Source organism: Helicoverpa armigera, chromosome 18, assembly GCF_030705265.1.
Source record: "Helicoverpa armigera isolate CAAS_96S chromosome 18, ASM3070526v1, whole genome shotgun sequence".
Lineage (NCBI taxonomy): Eukaryota > Metazoa > Arthropoda > Insecta > Lepidoptera > Noctuidae > Helicoverpa > Helicoverpa armigera.
In genome coordinates, this window is record NC_087137.1 from 10,477,725 (window position 1) to 10,491,861 (window position 14,137).

The 14,137-nt window shown below is 45.5% G+C and overlaps 1 protein-coding gene across 3 annotated transcripts; it reads right to left on the reverse strand.

Moving 5' to 3' along the window:
- Positions 1-22: 22 nt before the first annotated feature.
- LOC110379883 (histone acetyltransferase KAT6B) lies at positions 23-13,659 on the reverse strand. 3 transcript variants are annotated; one of them, XM_049847731.2, is made up of 11 exons: positions 12,448-13,659; positions 10,729-10,893; positions 10,449-10,612; positions 9,169-10,376; positions 8,311-8,569; positions 7,828-8,225; positions 3,693-7,725; positions 3,213-3,313; positions 2,610-2,770; positions 2,057-2,174; positions 23-1,533 (listed from the first exon to the last, which is right to left on the reverse strand). In XM_049847731.2, exons 1-11 carry the CDS (start codon positions 13,000-13,002, stop codon positions 1,265-1,267), a joined length of 7,431 nt encoding a protein of 2,476 aa, XP_049703688.2. In that variant the 5' UTR covers positions 13,003-13,659; the 3' UTR covers positions 23-1,264. The 3 variants fall into 3 exon arrangements, with proteins under 3 accessions (XP_049703688.2, XP_049703672.2, XP_063895293.1); XM_049847715.2 differs by having other exon boundaries at positions 2,610-2,788; XM_064039223.1 differs by having other exon boundaries at positions 2,610-2,788; positions 10,294-10,376; positions 12,448-13,657.
- Positions 13,660-14,137: the final 478 nt, after the last annotated feature.

The following is a 14,137-nucleotide window of genomic DNA, read 5'->3' on the forward strand; positions in this document are numbered from 1 at the left end:
ATGTAAAAATAAAACTACAAAATTTTCACAAAATTATATTTTGTGTGATAACACCTGCTACATGTTTCTTACTGTTATTGTATTTACAATATTTTATATACTACACATTAGTAACAAATAACATTCATAACCTTAGAGGAGCAGATCTTACAAATAAGTCGGGGCGGGCGACGCGTCCGAGCGACCAACCGACCGACCGACCGACCGACCGACCGAGCGACGCCGCCCGCCCGCACCTACCTACACGTGCGACACGACCGAACTAAACACGACAACTAAAAATACTTAAATCGTAATTATAGTAACCGTAAGTGTTAATAACATTTGGCAATAAATTACTGGGATAACACGAACATAATCCTTAAGCGAAGCGTTAAAAGAAAATTATCATCGCAATTATAAAAACATTAAAACTAACTGTGTAAAAAGAATATAAAATATAAAAAACCTCCGTCCATTAGGCCTGTTTACGTAAGTAACCACGGAAGTCGTCACGGGGCCGAGGCCTGCACTCTCTCCTCTATCTAGTCAGTGCACTATCACAATGATCAAATTAAAAACCGTATCTTACAAATACACTAAGTTTATCAGCTCTATATGTATACAGCCTTGATACAATCCAAAGCGATTACATTTACAATATGTTACACGGAAGTCAAGCAGACAGACGGGACGTGAGAGGCACTTAGAACAGATTCAGACAAACTAGGATCCTATGGTAAAATTATAATTACACAACGGCGACTGTACAAGCGACTCGCGGTCGCGACATACAAATACATCAAAACGTAAACACCATATACATATAAAATACGAGAGTTCCAAACGAATCTTAACATCTCAAGTACAATCTGCGATCAGTAAAACATTGCACTTAGTTCAACATAACCAAAGACTTAACATTACATTGTTTCTTTGGAAATCGAGAATATATTAATTTACGAATCGAGCTCGCGCCTCGGACTGTCCAATCGTCAGATATCACAGTTCTCTCAGAGGGCTCAATACTTCATCATCACGTTACAAAACAAAGCGGATTACTATCAGAGTACATACATTTATTGCACTAGAATTATGCTACATTTCCGTGACGTATTTATTTTTATTATTATAAACAGATTTAAATACTTTATCTGCAATTTTGTACTTTTATTCAGCTCACCGGATACTGGGCTTCAAACAAAACGTGACTTACATACATATGATACAAAACTATAATAATAAGAGGTGTTAGCGCGAAGGCTAGCTAGCAGCGATGCGGTCGCTACCGGCGCATGGTGGAGTTGAGCGTCTGCATGGCGAGCGGCGGCGGCGGGTTGATGTAGCCGTAGTACACGTTGGACTGCTGGGCTCGAGGGTCGGCGCCGTACTGCACGGCGGGCTGCACGTTCATCATCTGCAGGTTGTTGAACTGCTGCTGCGGCGGCACGCGGTAGCCGTTGAGCCCGTACTGGCTGATGATGTGCGTGTTGAGGTTGGGCGACATGCGCGAGCCCGGCGCCATCTGCATGTGCTGCATCGGGCTCAAGTTGCCTGCAACGCCAGTTGTACAAACAAAATGATTATTATAAAAGTCAAATCAACTAACCAGTAGGGTAAAAAATAAAGAAAATCTTGGTACATAAAGAGTTGTCATAAGGATCCCACAAAGATTTCATCTACAAAAGAAGAAATCTAGTTAGGAGATCCTCATGTTACTGTTGCATGTTCTTAGAAGACGGAAGCTATAGAGCATACCGACTGTGGAACCATGCCATAAAAAACATCTCTCAAACACATCCTTGAATTTTGACACCGTCTCTACTAACCTACTTTAAAAAAATCGTGACAAAATGTCTAGTTATATAAATAATATGTGAGCATTAACCACCACCGATTTTGCGAATTATAAATATCCAAATCATATTCATAGTACAATTTGTGAAATCTACTGGATTATAAGAAACCAGTTAATACAGCTATCACAAAACAGGCTACTTATGCGGCTGCACAAATAATTCCCTCGAAACGCAGATGAAGCAAGGAAAAGGTAGCATAGTTTAAATATAATACTAACTTGAGGTATTCCTGGTGTTGCGTGGCGAGTCGAGCTGGTTGTGCGGCGGGTAGTACTTGGCGGCGGCGTGGTAGTGCCCGCTCGGCGCCGCCGGCGGAGTGCTCGACTGCTGACCGTACTGTGAGAAATAAATACTTTTAGTCATTTGCCTAGACTTTTCACAACTATTTTGAGGTTACAGAGGTAGATAGATGTAGCTGAGTGATGTTTACCTGACCTCCTCAACACAGTTATTTACTAACATTCTCATTTGTAATACTACAAGAATATTGTATCAGACGGAGTTGCTTAGTTATGTTTGGATGATGCGAATAACGCGTTTCAAACAAAGAAGTTCTTATTGCTGTAGAAAGTTTTTCATACTCCATGTTGAATATTAATCAAATAACAGACTTACTTTTATATCATGAGATAACAACGACTTCGTCATGCCATCGACACGAAAGAAGACGAAGAACGACTTCGTAACAAATAATATGATGGATATGTATCGTTTATTAATTAAAAATGAGTGAGTGACATGAGCTGTATCACGCTCATCACGTCTATTTACCTGATGCGGCGGATGGTGCTGCGGCGCCTCAGCCATCTGCTGCAGCTTAGCGAGCGAGCAGCTCGGCGGCCAGCCAGCCTGGTACTGCTGCTGCTGCTGGAAGCTCAGGTAGCCGCCCTGGTAGCCGCCCGACCCGCCCTGCATCACCGCGCCGCCCGCCGCTGCGTCCAAAAAACTCGCTACATTTATCATAGCAAGAGTTTTACGTTTTAATATAGGGAAGTAAAACATAATAAAACAAGTTATAAATCAAATTTTTAGAAAATGGAGGGTTAAAGGAGAAAACAAAATGAAAAAGAAAGTGTTCAAAATATTCATTCTAAAATTAAATAGGCAAAAAGGGTAACAATGTTTTCGTAATCCCTGAACACATTGATATACGTCACACTGAGACCATTTAAGATTTTGATTAAAATTGGAAGTGGTTTTAAATATCAGTGTAAGTAAAAAGGAATAAAAAGCTACTTAGGCTACTGTTCACTGACAACATACACATCAGTTTTCTTAAAACAATTGTTTGCAAAAAACTTTCACGGATCATTTTCCCAAATTGTTGTTCATGCAGTTAGATTTTGAACATAATAATATAATGTGTATACTAACGATGCGGCTGTATGGGCGGCGTGGCGCGGTGTCGCGGCTGCTGCGCGGGCGGCGTGTGCGCGCCCCGCGCCGCCGCCTTGCTCTCCGCGCCCGCGCTGCCTCTGTACACAAAGAAGTTAAGCATTAGAACCGTTAACTTGGTTGTTATTACATTATCATAGGGACGGTATAAGACAATAATACGTATTAAGAACGAATATATCTATTTGTATAGAAAAAATGGTATTAATTCCACAGATATACGTTAACTAATGATTGAGAAATCAGCCCTAAGTCAAATTAAGAGCTTTTGCGAAAGGGGTCGGTATGTAACAGCCTGTCTTAAGTCTACCAAAAGAATTTAATACCGAAACTCTATACCGAAAATATCATATTTAAAATTCTTTTCGATAATATTGCAATTAATAAGAAATTGGGAGTTCAAAAACGTCATAATTCATGTATTTCTACTATGTAAATAAATATTGTCAGTTGACTTACCTATTTCTATTATTAATCTTCTGCTGCTTAGGCGGTTGATTAGGCTGGCTCATGATGGACGGGATGTGTATGGAGGAGTACTGCGGACTGGGCGCAGGGTGCATGTGCATCATGGAGCACGGCGACGCCAGGTCCGACCCGATGCTGGTGGGCGACTCCAGCCCCAGCTGACTCACGTCCAGCTCGCACGCCGGGTACTGCACCGAGTGCACGGAGTTGCTCGTCGAGTCCGGGGTGTACACCCCCATCGACTGCAGAGCGGGACTGACCGCCTCACATAACTCCTCCTTACTAGTATCCTTAGGGGCCTCCTCCTTCTTCTGCTGCCGAGACTTCTTCTCAATCTCCTTCTCCTGGCCGCAAGGACCGTTCTGATTGAACGGCGTCTTGCAACTAGGAGAAGTCAACACCTGTGAGCTCTGTTGCCGGTACTCGGCGCAGCTGGTCGCCACCTCTTGCTGCTTGTTCACCTGTCTCTGCATCATCTGCTTCATCTGCTCGGCCGTGTTCTGCGACTGAGACTTCTTCGGCTCGCACTGCGTCTGACAAGCTGTCGTTGTTTTTGACTGTTTTGAGGGCTTGCAGTCATTCTTCTGTGAACATTCCGCTTTAGAGGTCGGCGTCTTAGTCTCCTTAAAGTGCGGCAACTGAGTCGTTGCGTATAAACTACTGCTCAAGGCGTTGTAAGCTATATTATGGAAGTCCTTCTGATCATATTTTGGCAGCAATTTTTGCGGCGACTTTTGTACTTGATCTAAATGAGGCAGGTTGAACCCTTGATGCTTATCCAAATAGTTTTTGTCACTAACTATATTCTTCATATCTAAAAATCTATTATGTTCCCAAGTGCCCTGTATCCGCGTGGGATCCCAGGGCGGCCACTGGTACTGTCCGTGCGTCGTGTGGTAGTTGGGAATTTGGTTCATAGCGTAGTCCGCCTTAGGCACTAGTTCATTATCATACTTGAATTTGGGTAGCATTTTGTTTAGTTCATTCTGATCGGCTTTCAGGTTGAGCTGAGCCGTACAACTCTTGTCATGTTTCACAGACTGGTTCTTTGAGTCACATTTAGAAGCGTTTGACTTCTCTTTCTTAAAAAAATCTTGCTTTTTCGGTGCTTCGTTAGTCTTAGTGTCCACTTTACTCGTGACCGGCACGGAGTTTATCACGTTTATAGGGACTGACGTCTCTGGTTTCCTAGAGTTTGGGTTTTGGTCGGGAAAAAACATCTTAGGTTCGGGCGTACTTCTCGGCGTGTCATTCTTGGTTTTCTTGTCCGTTTTCTCTAGCTTGCTGTGAGCAGAGTTAACTCGAACGTCGCGAAGTTTACTCTTTTCTCTCGGTTTTAAATTAGGATCGTTTTTGCAGTCTTGTGAATTAGTTTGGACTATGCTCATTGATCCAGTCAAAGAGTTTTGAAGAGCGCTGTTGCCGAAACTAGCTTCTAAATCTGTTCTATCTAATCCCATACTTACGGCCGCGTTAGCGCTCTGACATCGAGGTAAAAAATTGATGTCAGTCACATTGGGCACTTTTGGTATAACTGGGTTAATTACTGGGGAAGATATAGGATGCGGCACTTCCAATTTAGTAGTACTTTTACTTATAACAGGCGCAGAGTCGAGGGTGTTGTTTATAACGCGGTTCTGTTCACTAGGTTTGACGAGAATTTTATCAGTTTGCACCGCCTGTGACTCTTTGCTCACATTCGCTCGGTGATTCAGGTACGAATGCTGAGCTGTGTTAATCTGCTGAATCGTCATAGAATTACTCACTGGATTTTGGAAGTTTTGCATTGATGTCTGTTCTATGACGTTTCTAGCTGTAATTATAATTTCATCCTTTCTAGTGTTAAGCAGGTCGTTGCGAAACGGCATCTCGCTTTCCCTACTAACAATAGGATTAGGTAATTTATTTCTACTATCAATTTCAGTAAAACTATCTATTTTGACGGGGTCCGGCTTCTTCAAACTAGATATATCTCTTTGAGTATTATCTAAATTTTGAATAATATCTATTTTATTTGGTGACGATTTCTTATCCGCATTTTTAGCTTCGTCTGTGTTCTGATGCTGTATTACGGTCTCCTTTCTAACATCGCATTGTTTCTGGTCACCAATTGCATCGATGTTCATACTTTCTGGCGATCTTCTAGGTTTAGGTGATTCGTTAATAACCGAGGTGTCCATCTTCTTTGGTGATAGGTCAGTGTGGGTGGTGTTTGTGTTGTCGGCCTCGCCTTCCACAACGATAGTCTCAATTTGATGCACTTTCGGTACAATGAGGTCGACTGATGACTTTTTGGTGTTCACTTCATCCTGTACACTGGCACTAGGATCTAGTACAATATGTGCGTTCTCTGTCGACACCACTGGAATCACTTTAGACGGACTATCTTTCTCCTCAACCTCCTTTGGTTTGTTCTCATTGTTTTGTTGTACAGGAGCCACTGAGTTAGGTTTAGGTGACGGTAGTGGACAGCTCTGACTATTGTTATCGTCAGATTCAGATATTATGATAGTTTCCTTATCTTCCAGTGCTGGTTTTGCAGGAGACTTCATTTCACCATTTCTAGGTTCAGCTAATTTATTTTCCTCAGTCTGGTCATCCTTAGTGACTGTTTCTTCCTCAGGTTTGGACTCTTCAGTTTTACTGTCAGTGGGAGCATCATCAGGTTTATCACTAGCCTCTTTAATAACTTGGTCTTTCTCGGCGATGGATTTCGGCGAATCCATGTGTATACTGTCAAGTTCCATGTCACTGGTATGATGGTCTGTGCTGTTCTCTTCAATATGTCGCGGAGACGCCGGCTTGCTGCTGACGACCTTCCTTTCCTCACCTTCCTCAACGTCCATCTCGTCATCAGCTTCGCCTGAAGAATCTTCGGAACTCGCGTCAGAGTTCTTGCTTTTCTCCTGAGTTTTGTCCTCAAGTTTGTCCTTAGGAGATCTATTATTTTCCTCAACGGGCGCAGTGCGGCTGGGCTCCATTGAGTTGTCAGTTTTATAATCATTGGCTTGTTCCTTAGAGTCATCAAGTTTAGCTTTCTTGGATGCCGGCGATGAGGTCCTCGCAGTCTTATTAACCTTTTGCCGCTTCCTTCCGCGCCCTCTCCACGTCATTTTTCTTTTAGTCTTAGGTTTGACAGGGATAGCTGTTGGGGTGATGGCGTCCATATCTATACTCTCTTGACTCTCCTGACTGTCAGAGGCATAGGCTGGTTCCTTGACACTCTGTCTCCTATTCCTGGGTGTCGGCTCTTCAGTGACGTCATTCTGTATTACTCTGGATGATCTTCTTGCTACGCTTTTACTTCTCTGTCTACGAGGGGTTTCTTCCTCTTTATTCTTCTCTTCTTCCAGGTTATTTTCGGAAATCTTTCTGCTAACATCTCGTCTTCTCTTCCGCGTACCATCCGCGAGAGTGGGAGTGGTCTGGTACGTAGTTTCGCTGTACTTGAGCGGTCTCGTCCGTCTCCTGCCGGACGACGTGACTTCGACAGGAGGCTCGGGAGTCTCGCTGTCCGCGTTAGTTTTCACCGCGGGTTCGTCTTTGGGCGCGGGAGTTTCACACTCGGTGGCGGTGTCCTCGCTCTCAGTCTTGCACTCGGCGTCATCGTTCTCAGTCTCCTGGTCGCCGGAAGCTTCCTCTGGCGATCTGAACGGATTCACAGTGGGCGCTAGCAGAGGAGTCCACCTCAGACACTCAGGATCAATCTCCAGCCGAGGTTTGCTCTTTACTTTGTTCATATGGTTATCAACTTTATTCCAGTCTATGCAAAGTCCTAATTTGGTCGTCTCATCGTTGGGAATGTGTCGAATGAAACCGAGCAACTGAAACGTTACCGCGATGTCGTTCATATGCATCCCCGTCGTGTGAGCGATGTCTTCGAATGTAAATGGTTTATCTTTGTGGTCATACAGATATTCAAGGATTACAGACTTCCAATATGCATGGTATGACACTCTGCCGAGATCTGACAAAGGTTTTTCCGGTGTGCCAGGTTGTCCTTCTTCTTTCGATAGTAAATAACCTGAGAAGAAAGAGGAGTACATTAAAACATATTTTGAGAAAATCAGCTACAAGAAAATGACAATTAATCTTTTAAGTATGTAATAAAGATTCCACCACTCACTAAAATGGATGAGAAACCTCCCGTAGCCTTGCCTCTGGTACTGCGGCATCGTCATAATACACGAAACATTATATTTCTGCTGACAATGTTTTTCTTTGGAGAAGTAGCCGACTAGATGACATCCTTTGCTGTCATTTTTCGTCAGCACATAGAAGAGGAAAGGCTCAACGTCGTAGTACAGTGTTTTATGATCGAGGAACAGTTTGGCAAGCAAGCAGAGGTTCTGACAGTAGATTTTGTTGGCGTTGCCGTCCACTTCGAAGACGGATATATCGCCGCAGCGATAGATCTCCGTCGCGGGCGGATGTCGCCACAGACACTTGTCCAGGTGACGGAACAGCACCGCCCGACTCTTCGCGTATTTCAGACAAAATTCGCACAGGAACAGTTTAGGAAGCCTGGAACAGAGAGCATATCAAGGTAAGTTATATACAAACTGACTGAGTATTGTCGTATGAATTTATTAATATTGTATAAAATGACCTGGCATATTCCTGTGGGAAGGGGCTAGAGTACCAGGTGGCGATCTCCCACTGGCCAAACTCTATGGCGGACGGACAGCGAGGCGGCGCGGCCGCGGCGGCCGGCGTGTCAGCCCCCGGGGGCGCAGCGCCCGCCGCAGTGGCGGCGCCCGCCCCCGCCGGCACCAGCGCCGCGCCGCCGTCCGCGCCGGCCGCCGACAGCGCCGCGTTGAACAGCTCCGCGTCGCCCTCCGTCACGCCGGCCGGCAATCGCTTGCCCTCTGCAAAACCAACCTGACATTGCTACTGCCGTCCGATATCAACTTTACTGCACACGCGCTAAAATTCCACAAAAATCACAAGAGCAATGAATTACAATATCTTCTTTGATTTTTGTGGAAGTCGTAAATGAATGATCAAGAAGAAAAGTTAAATGAAATAATGAAATGTTAGAAAATACCTGGTAAATGGGTTACAAAATCATTAGTGACAGTAAAATGACTTCAGATGATAACACCAAAACCTAAATAAAAATGACAGTAAACAGTAGAGATTAGGGAGTACGGCAAGTAATGCATAAGGAAGCAACATATCCCGAGTACCCGCGCTGGGTGAGCGGCCGCGCGAGTGCTCGCGACTGCCGCCTGCAGAGGCGCGAGCGAAAGTGCATGTGTGGATACTGCCGAAACCCGAGTAACAAATGTGTTGTCACCGGCGCTCGGGGTCCGAACGAGAAGCTAACAGCAGAGCGCGGCTCACTCACCCGACCCGAACAGAGCTTCGCGAGAGAAACGAGGACGCAGCGCCGGCCAGCCATCAGAGCGAGCGAGACGGTCAGATCCACCAGACACTTTCACCGCACCTCACGAACCGACCTTACCCGTCTGATCGGTGGCCGGCCTGCCGCCCGCCTGCCGGCCCGCCAGCGCGACGCCGCGGTACAGTTTGTCGGCGTCGGCCGCGGCCGCGCGGGGCTTGTGCGCCGCCGCCGTCCTAACCAGCTGCGACGCCGACAGCGCCGGCGGGCCGCCCGCCCGCCCGGGCCCGGGCCCGGGCCGCAGCGACGCCTGGTAGCGCCGGAACGTGCTGCGCGTCTCCTTCAGCACCGTGCGCGCCTCCGAGCCGCCGCGGGACTCGGACCGCGCCCGCGCCGCCCGCGGCCGCGACGCCGACCGCGACGCCGACCGCACCGAGTAGAACTCCGACAGCCCGTCGAACAGCGTCGTCAGCAGCCGCTCCCCGCACCGGCTGCGCCGCCGCGCTATGTGATGTCTCTCGGGCTCTGGCCGCGGCGGATCGGGCTCCAGTCTTTTCTGAATAGGTTCCACTTCGAGCCTTCGCGATTTGGTGTCGCACTCGATTCTTCTCGGTTTAGAATCAGCTTCCAGTCTTTTAATTTTTTGCGGTTCGACATCGGGCCTCTTCTGCTTTCTCAGTTCGAATTCTAGCCGTCTATGCTCGTGAGCTCCTATTTCCAGTCTTTTCAATTTCTGAGCTTCTATTTCGAGATGCTTATGATTCACCGGCTCGACTTCCAATTGTTTTTGTTTTTGCGCTTCGGCGGCGAAACCCCAAACACCACCAGGGCCGGAGTCGGCAGCTAAACGTTCGAACACAGTGGACACATAGGCGGGCGCGGGCGGCTCCTCGCTGTCGCTGGAAGAGGCGGGCTCGGCGGCCGAGTCCGAGGCAGACGCGGCCGAATCGGGGTCGGGAGGCGACGCCAGCCCCGCGGCCGACGAGCGGTCCGACGAGGCGCCGGGCGAGGCGGAGCGGGGCGAGGCGCGGGGCGAGGCGCGGGGCGAGGCGGGGCGGCGCTCGAGGCGCAGCTCGAGGCGCTGCACGCGCGTCACGCGCACCCCGCCCCACCCCTCCCACGAGCCGGACGATGAGCGGCGCCGGCGCCGCTTCACTAGATTGAACGCGGAAAATCTGAAAAACTTTTGTTTCTCTCTCGACATTCTCTGTTCGGGCGGGGGGCGCGTGGGCCGCGGCGGGGCGTTACCGTCGGACGGCTCGTCCTCCGACTCCGGCTGCCGCGCCGGCGTCCGCGGCTTGCGGCCGCGCGGCGTCCCCGCTGCAGACGATCTGGGGAGCAGAGGCGCACAGTGAGTAGAGCAGACTTGCGCTAACACGGCAGGCCGTGGCGCGGGTACTGACCTCTTGGAGGCGGGCGCGCGCTGGCAGTGGGCGCAGCGCCAGGGCGGCGGCGCGCAGCGCGGGTGCGCGGCGCGGGCGCAGGCCGAGCAGCGCCCCGCCCAGCCCGCGCCGCGCGACCCGCACACCGAGCACCACGCGCACGCGCCGCATGACCACCGCACAGACTGCATCACAATACACCATACATTACACGCATTGTACATAATAATTATGGCAACAATAGCATTTATCCTGAATCAGGTTCTTACTGATCAGATGAATTTGAAAAAATTCTTGTCACCTTAACAACAGGTAATGTGATCTGATCGAGTAGGTTGAGGCACGTGGGATGAGCGTAGGACTTGCACTGCTGGCAGCAGATGAGGGACTCCACAGCCCCCACCCTATTCCTAGCATCAGTTCCAAGGCACTCGCTGCACACTGGCACTCCACCTGGACTTGATTTCTGAAACAAATGTTGAAAATTTCATTGCTGTTTTCTGCCTACTAAACCATTTTTGTGTAAAGTAATAAGTATATTTTAAGCTTATTTTTCATCAAATTGTTAAATTAAACAAAACTTTAGACAAAAGTACACATCTGCTCTAACAATTATTGCACGAGGGTGATCCCTGTTTTCCTATAAATAGAACTCACAAAGGTCAAGGCAGTGTTCTGTTTTCATCTGCTCTAATGGACCTACTATTGTTTTACTTAGGACCTCATACCTTTGTAGAAAAAATGAGAAAAACTGAAAACTAGGTCAAGGTATTCAAGTATGCATTATGGCATGACACATTGTGTGAGTATCTGAGACTTATTTGTAAAAAACTAAACAGATTTGTAATTTTTTATTCAGTCTAGTAACTGTGAGTCATCAGAACACATCTTAACCACTTCATCATCACCTATATGACTAACATTTTGGTAAAGGCGAAAATGTTGATTTTCTTTACTATAGAAGAAAAAAGATCGATCTCAATATTTAATTTAACTTAAGAATCAGCTATAAAAATTATTTAATAATTAAAGAGAATTTTAAAAGACACTATAAAAATATTAACTGTGCTAACATTAAAATAAATCATTTGATTTTTAATTTAAGTCAGTCAAAAATCCTGAAATTTATCTGATAAATAATGATATTGTCATAAAACAATCAATATGTTTATAAACCAAGAAGTTTTAATTACAGAAACATACAATATAAGACAAATAATGAATTTATAAGGCACATCAATTAAGTGCTGAATGCTAAGCTCTATAATATGCTTTGTATTGTAAAGTTGGAACCTTTTTTGCCCCAAATGAGCAACACTGGCCTTGAACAGTAATAGCTGGGTCGATAACCTTATTATTGAACCAAACTGTTTGTCAGAATTCCTCATAACTTTATTGCCATACATTTTTTTTATATTCTATTCTTATTAATAATTTTTTAACATGATCTGGTGAACAAAGAACAACTTTATTCTTAATATTTTTTTCTTAATTATTCATTGTATGAGTGTTATGTTGCTGCAGACCAAAATATGATATTATCTGAACAGTGAAGAGTTTGTGAAACAAGCTAATCATGCAATTACATGACAATAAAATTGTTTATAGCTAGCAGTCTTAACACAGTAGTCATTAAAGTTTCACAATATAATTATCTGTCTTTTCATTTAGTTACTTCAATTACAGAAACTACTGATCTTTCATCTAGGAAGTTAGATGTTTTTCATATCAAGTTATTCAATCATTTCAAGCATTTAATAATGTAAAATGTCGCAAAATTGCACAATTCATGGATTTCTATCAACAATTACAATAATTTACAACACATAAATAGTACAAACATGAATACTATTAGAATAGAAAATAAAGTATATACTGTGTAGTAGCTGATTATCATGTTATTGTTTGTACAATGTTTACAAACACATCAAATTCATTATGTAAAAGTTTTTCAGTCAATGTATGTTGTACCTGACAAGTAAACAAACCATAACAAAGTGTTATGTTCATTACCACTGACCTTTTCAGGGGAGTCCTGTGAGCTCTTAGACCGCTGCTTGGAACTGCGGTCTGATGAGGTGGTGAGCGGCCTCTCCGTCGCCTTGTAGGCCCCCGCCTGTATGGACAGCAGACCCCGCGCCACCGCGCGCTTCACGGCGGCCCGCAAAACTGCGCGCACGTCTACCTCTTTTTCCACAGTCACTTGGTATGCTTGATGCAAATGTCTTTCAATAGTCTTTAACGTAGAACCACCGCGCTCACCCAACTCGCGCACTGCCTTCGCGACGGCCCTAGAGAGGTCCACATCCTGCGAGATCCGCAAAACCTTGTTCTGCAGCCCCCCAGGATCCTTGTAGGAGCTTTGGCCCTTGTTGTACACCTTGAGCACGGCTCCCTCGCGCACGGCCAGCTCCAGCCGCTCCGCTACAACATCTTCGTGGTAGTTGTGATGCTGTCTGATCGCGTGACAGATGCGCTCCACACTGGGCCTCTGTTTCTGCGAGCGTATCTTGTGTATCGCCTCCAGAAACCATCGCTTCCACACTTCATTGCCGACGTCGTCCGGCTCACACATTTTTGTCAATGATTTTTACGTACTGCCGCCTGAGTAACGGTACGGTATTGCACTTATGTCAACACCCATCGCATTTTGGCGCCTCGAGCGAAATTCCATTTTATGAAATGGAACCTCGCCGTATGCGGCCGGTAAATTCGGCCGCGGTGCGAGACGCCGGTTTACAGCATGTCACCGAAGCTCTCGCAACCCGATGACACATCGGGCCCCGCGAGCGGGTTTTGGCGGAGCGGGCATCCGACGGCCGCCATCTTGTGGCGATCTAAATTTTACGTAGCGAACAAAACACGCGACGTAAATATTAACGGCCGTTGCAACTATTGAACTAAATTTATTAACAATATCCGTTGAAATAAATCGTTCCACTGTCACAATAACTGTCTATATTTTAAGAGTTTTTTTTTACAAATCTGATATACGGCAGTCCTTCTTTCCGGTTTTTTTTCACAATGCGCCTTCACCAAACAAACACCACTGTTATTTAAAGTGTACTTATTTAAATCTTAATCATAATAATGAGATTCGTGTCTCGAAAACACTATCATAACATAGAATTATTAGAAAATTGAGTTGAAAACATTCACAAAACACCAACAAAAGGCTCTTCAAAATGGCTATCAATTAGATTGCCTTGTTAAAAAAATATTTTTGATATCCTGTCGGTCACAAATGTATTGCCATTTTAATTAGAATTACATCATAATTTTGTACTAATTCATCATGTTCATTGTCTATGGTAGTAAAATTCGATTCAAATAAGCCTCTTGGGCCAAGTTATCTTTATACGACGGAGGAGCATTTTTACACAGGTTTGTATGCATATGTACATATAATATGTATGTATTACGAAAGGTAGGTTTAGTACTTTCCTTGCATTTTTATCAGTTGTTATAACAAGTTACTGTGGGACTAAACAACTTGAATGTGTAAACATATTATATTATCAAGAAGCGGTTCCAAACTAGCAGAATATTGACATGGCTTTGTAAGCGCGTGTTTGTTCGTATTATGCGCATTTGCCAAACTTACTTTCGAGCCGTGCATGCGTGTATCGCATCGAGCGTATTAGGCTTAGCGCTTAGGGTTGATTTATATTAAGTCGGGCCGTGCCGTGTCCGGGCTTTTACGAAATTCT

Coding starts and splice junctions, on each gene's coding strand:
- LOC110379883 (XM_049847715.2), bottom strand. CDS start 13,002: ATGTGTGAGCCGGACGACGTCGGCAATGAAGTGTGGAAGCGATGGTTT. Junction 8,570..9,168: donor GCCGGCCACCGATCAGACGG/GTAAGGTCGGTT, acceptor TTGGTTTTGCAG/AGGGCAAGCGATTGCCGGCC. Junction 8,226..8,310: donor TTCCCACAGGAATATGCCAG/GTCATTTTATAC, acceptor TCTCTGTTCCAG/GCTTCCTAAACTGTTCCTGT.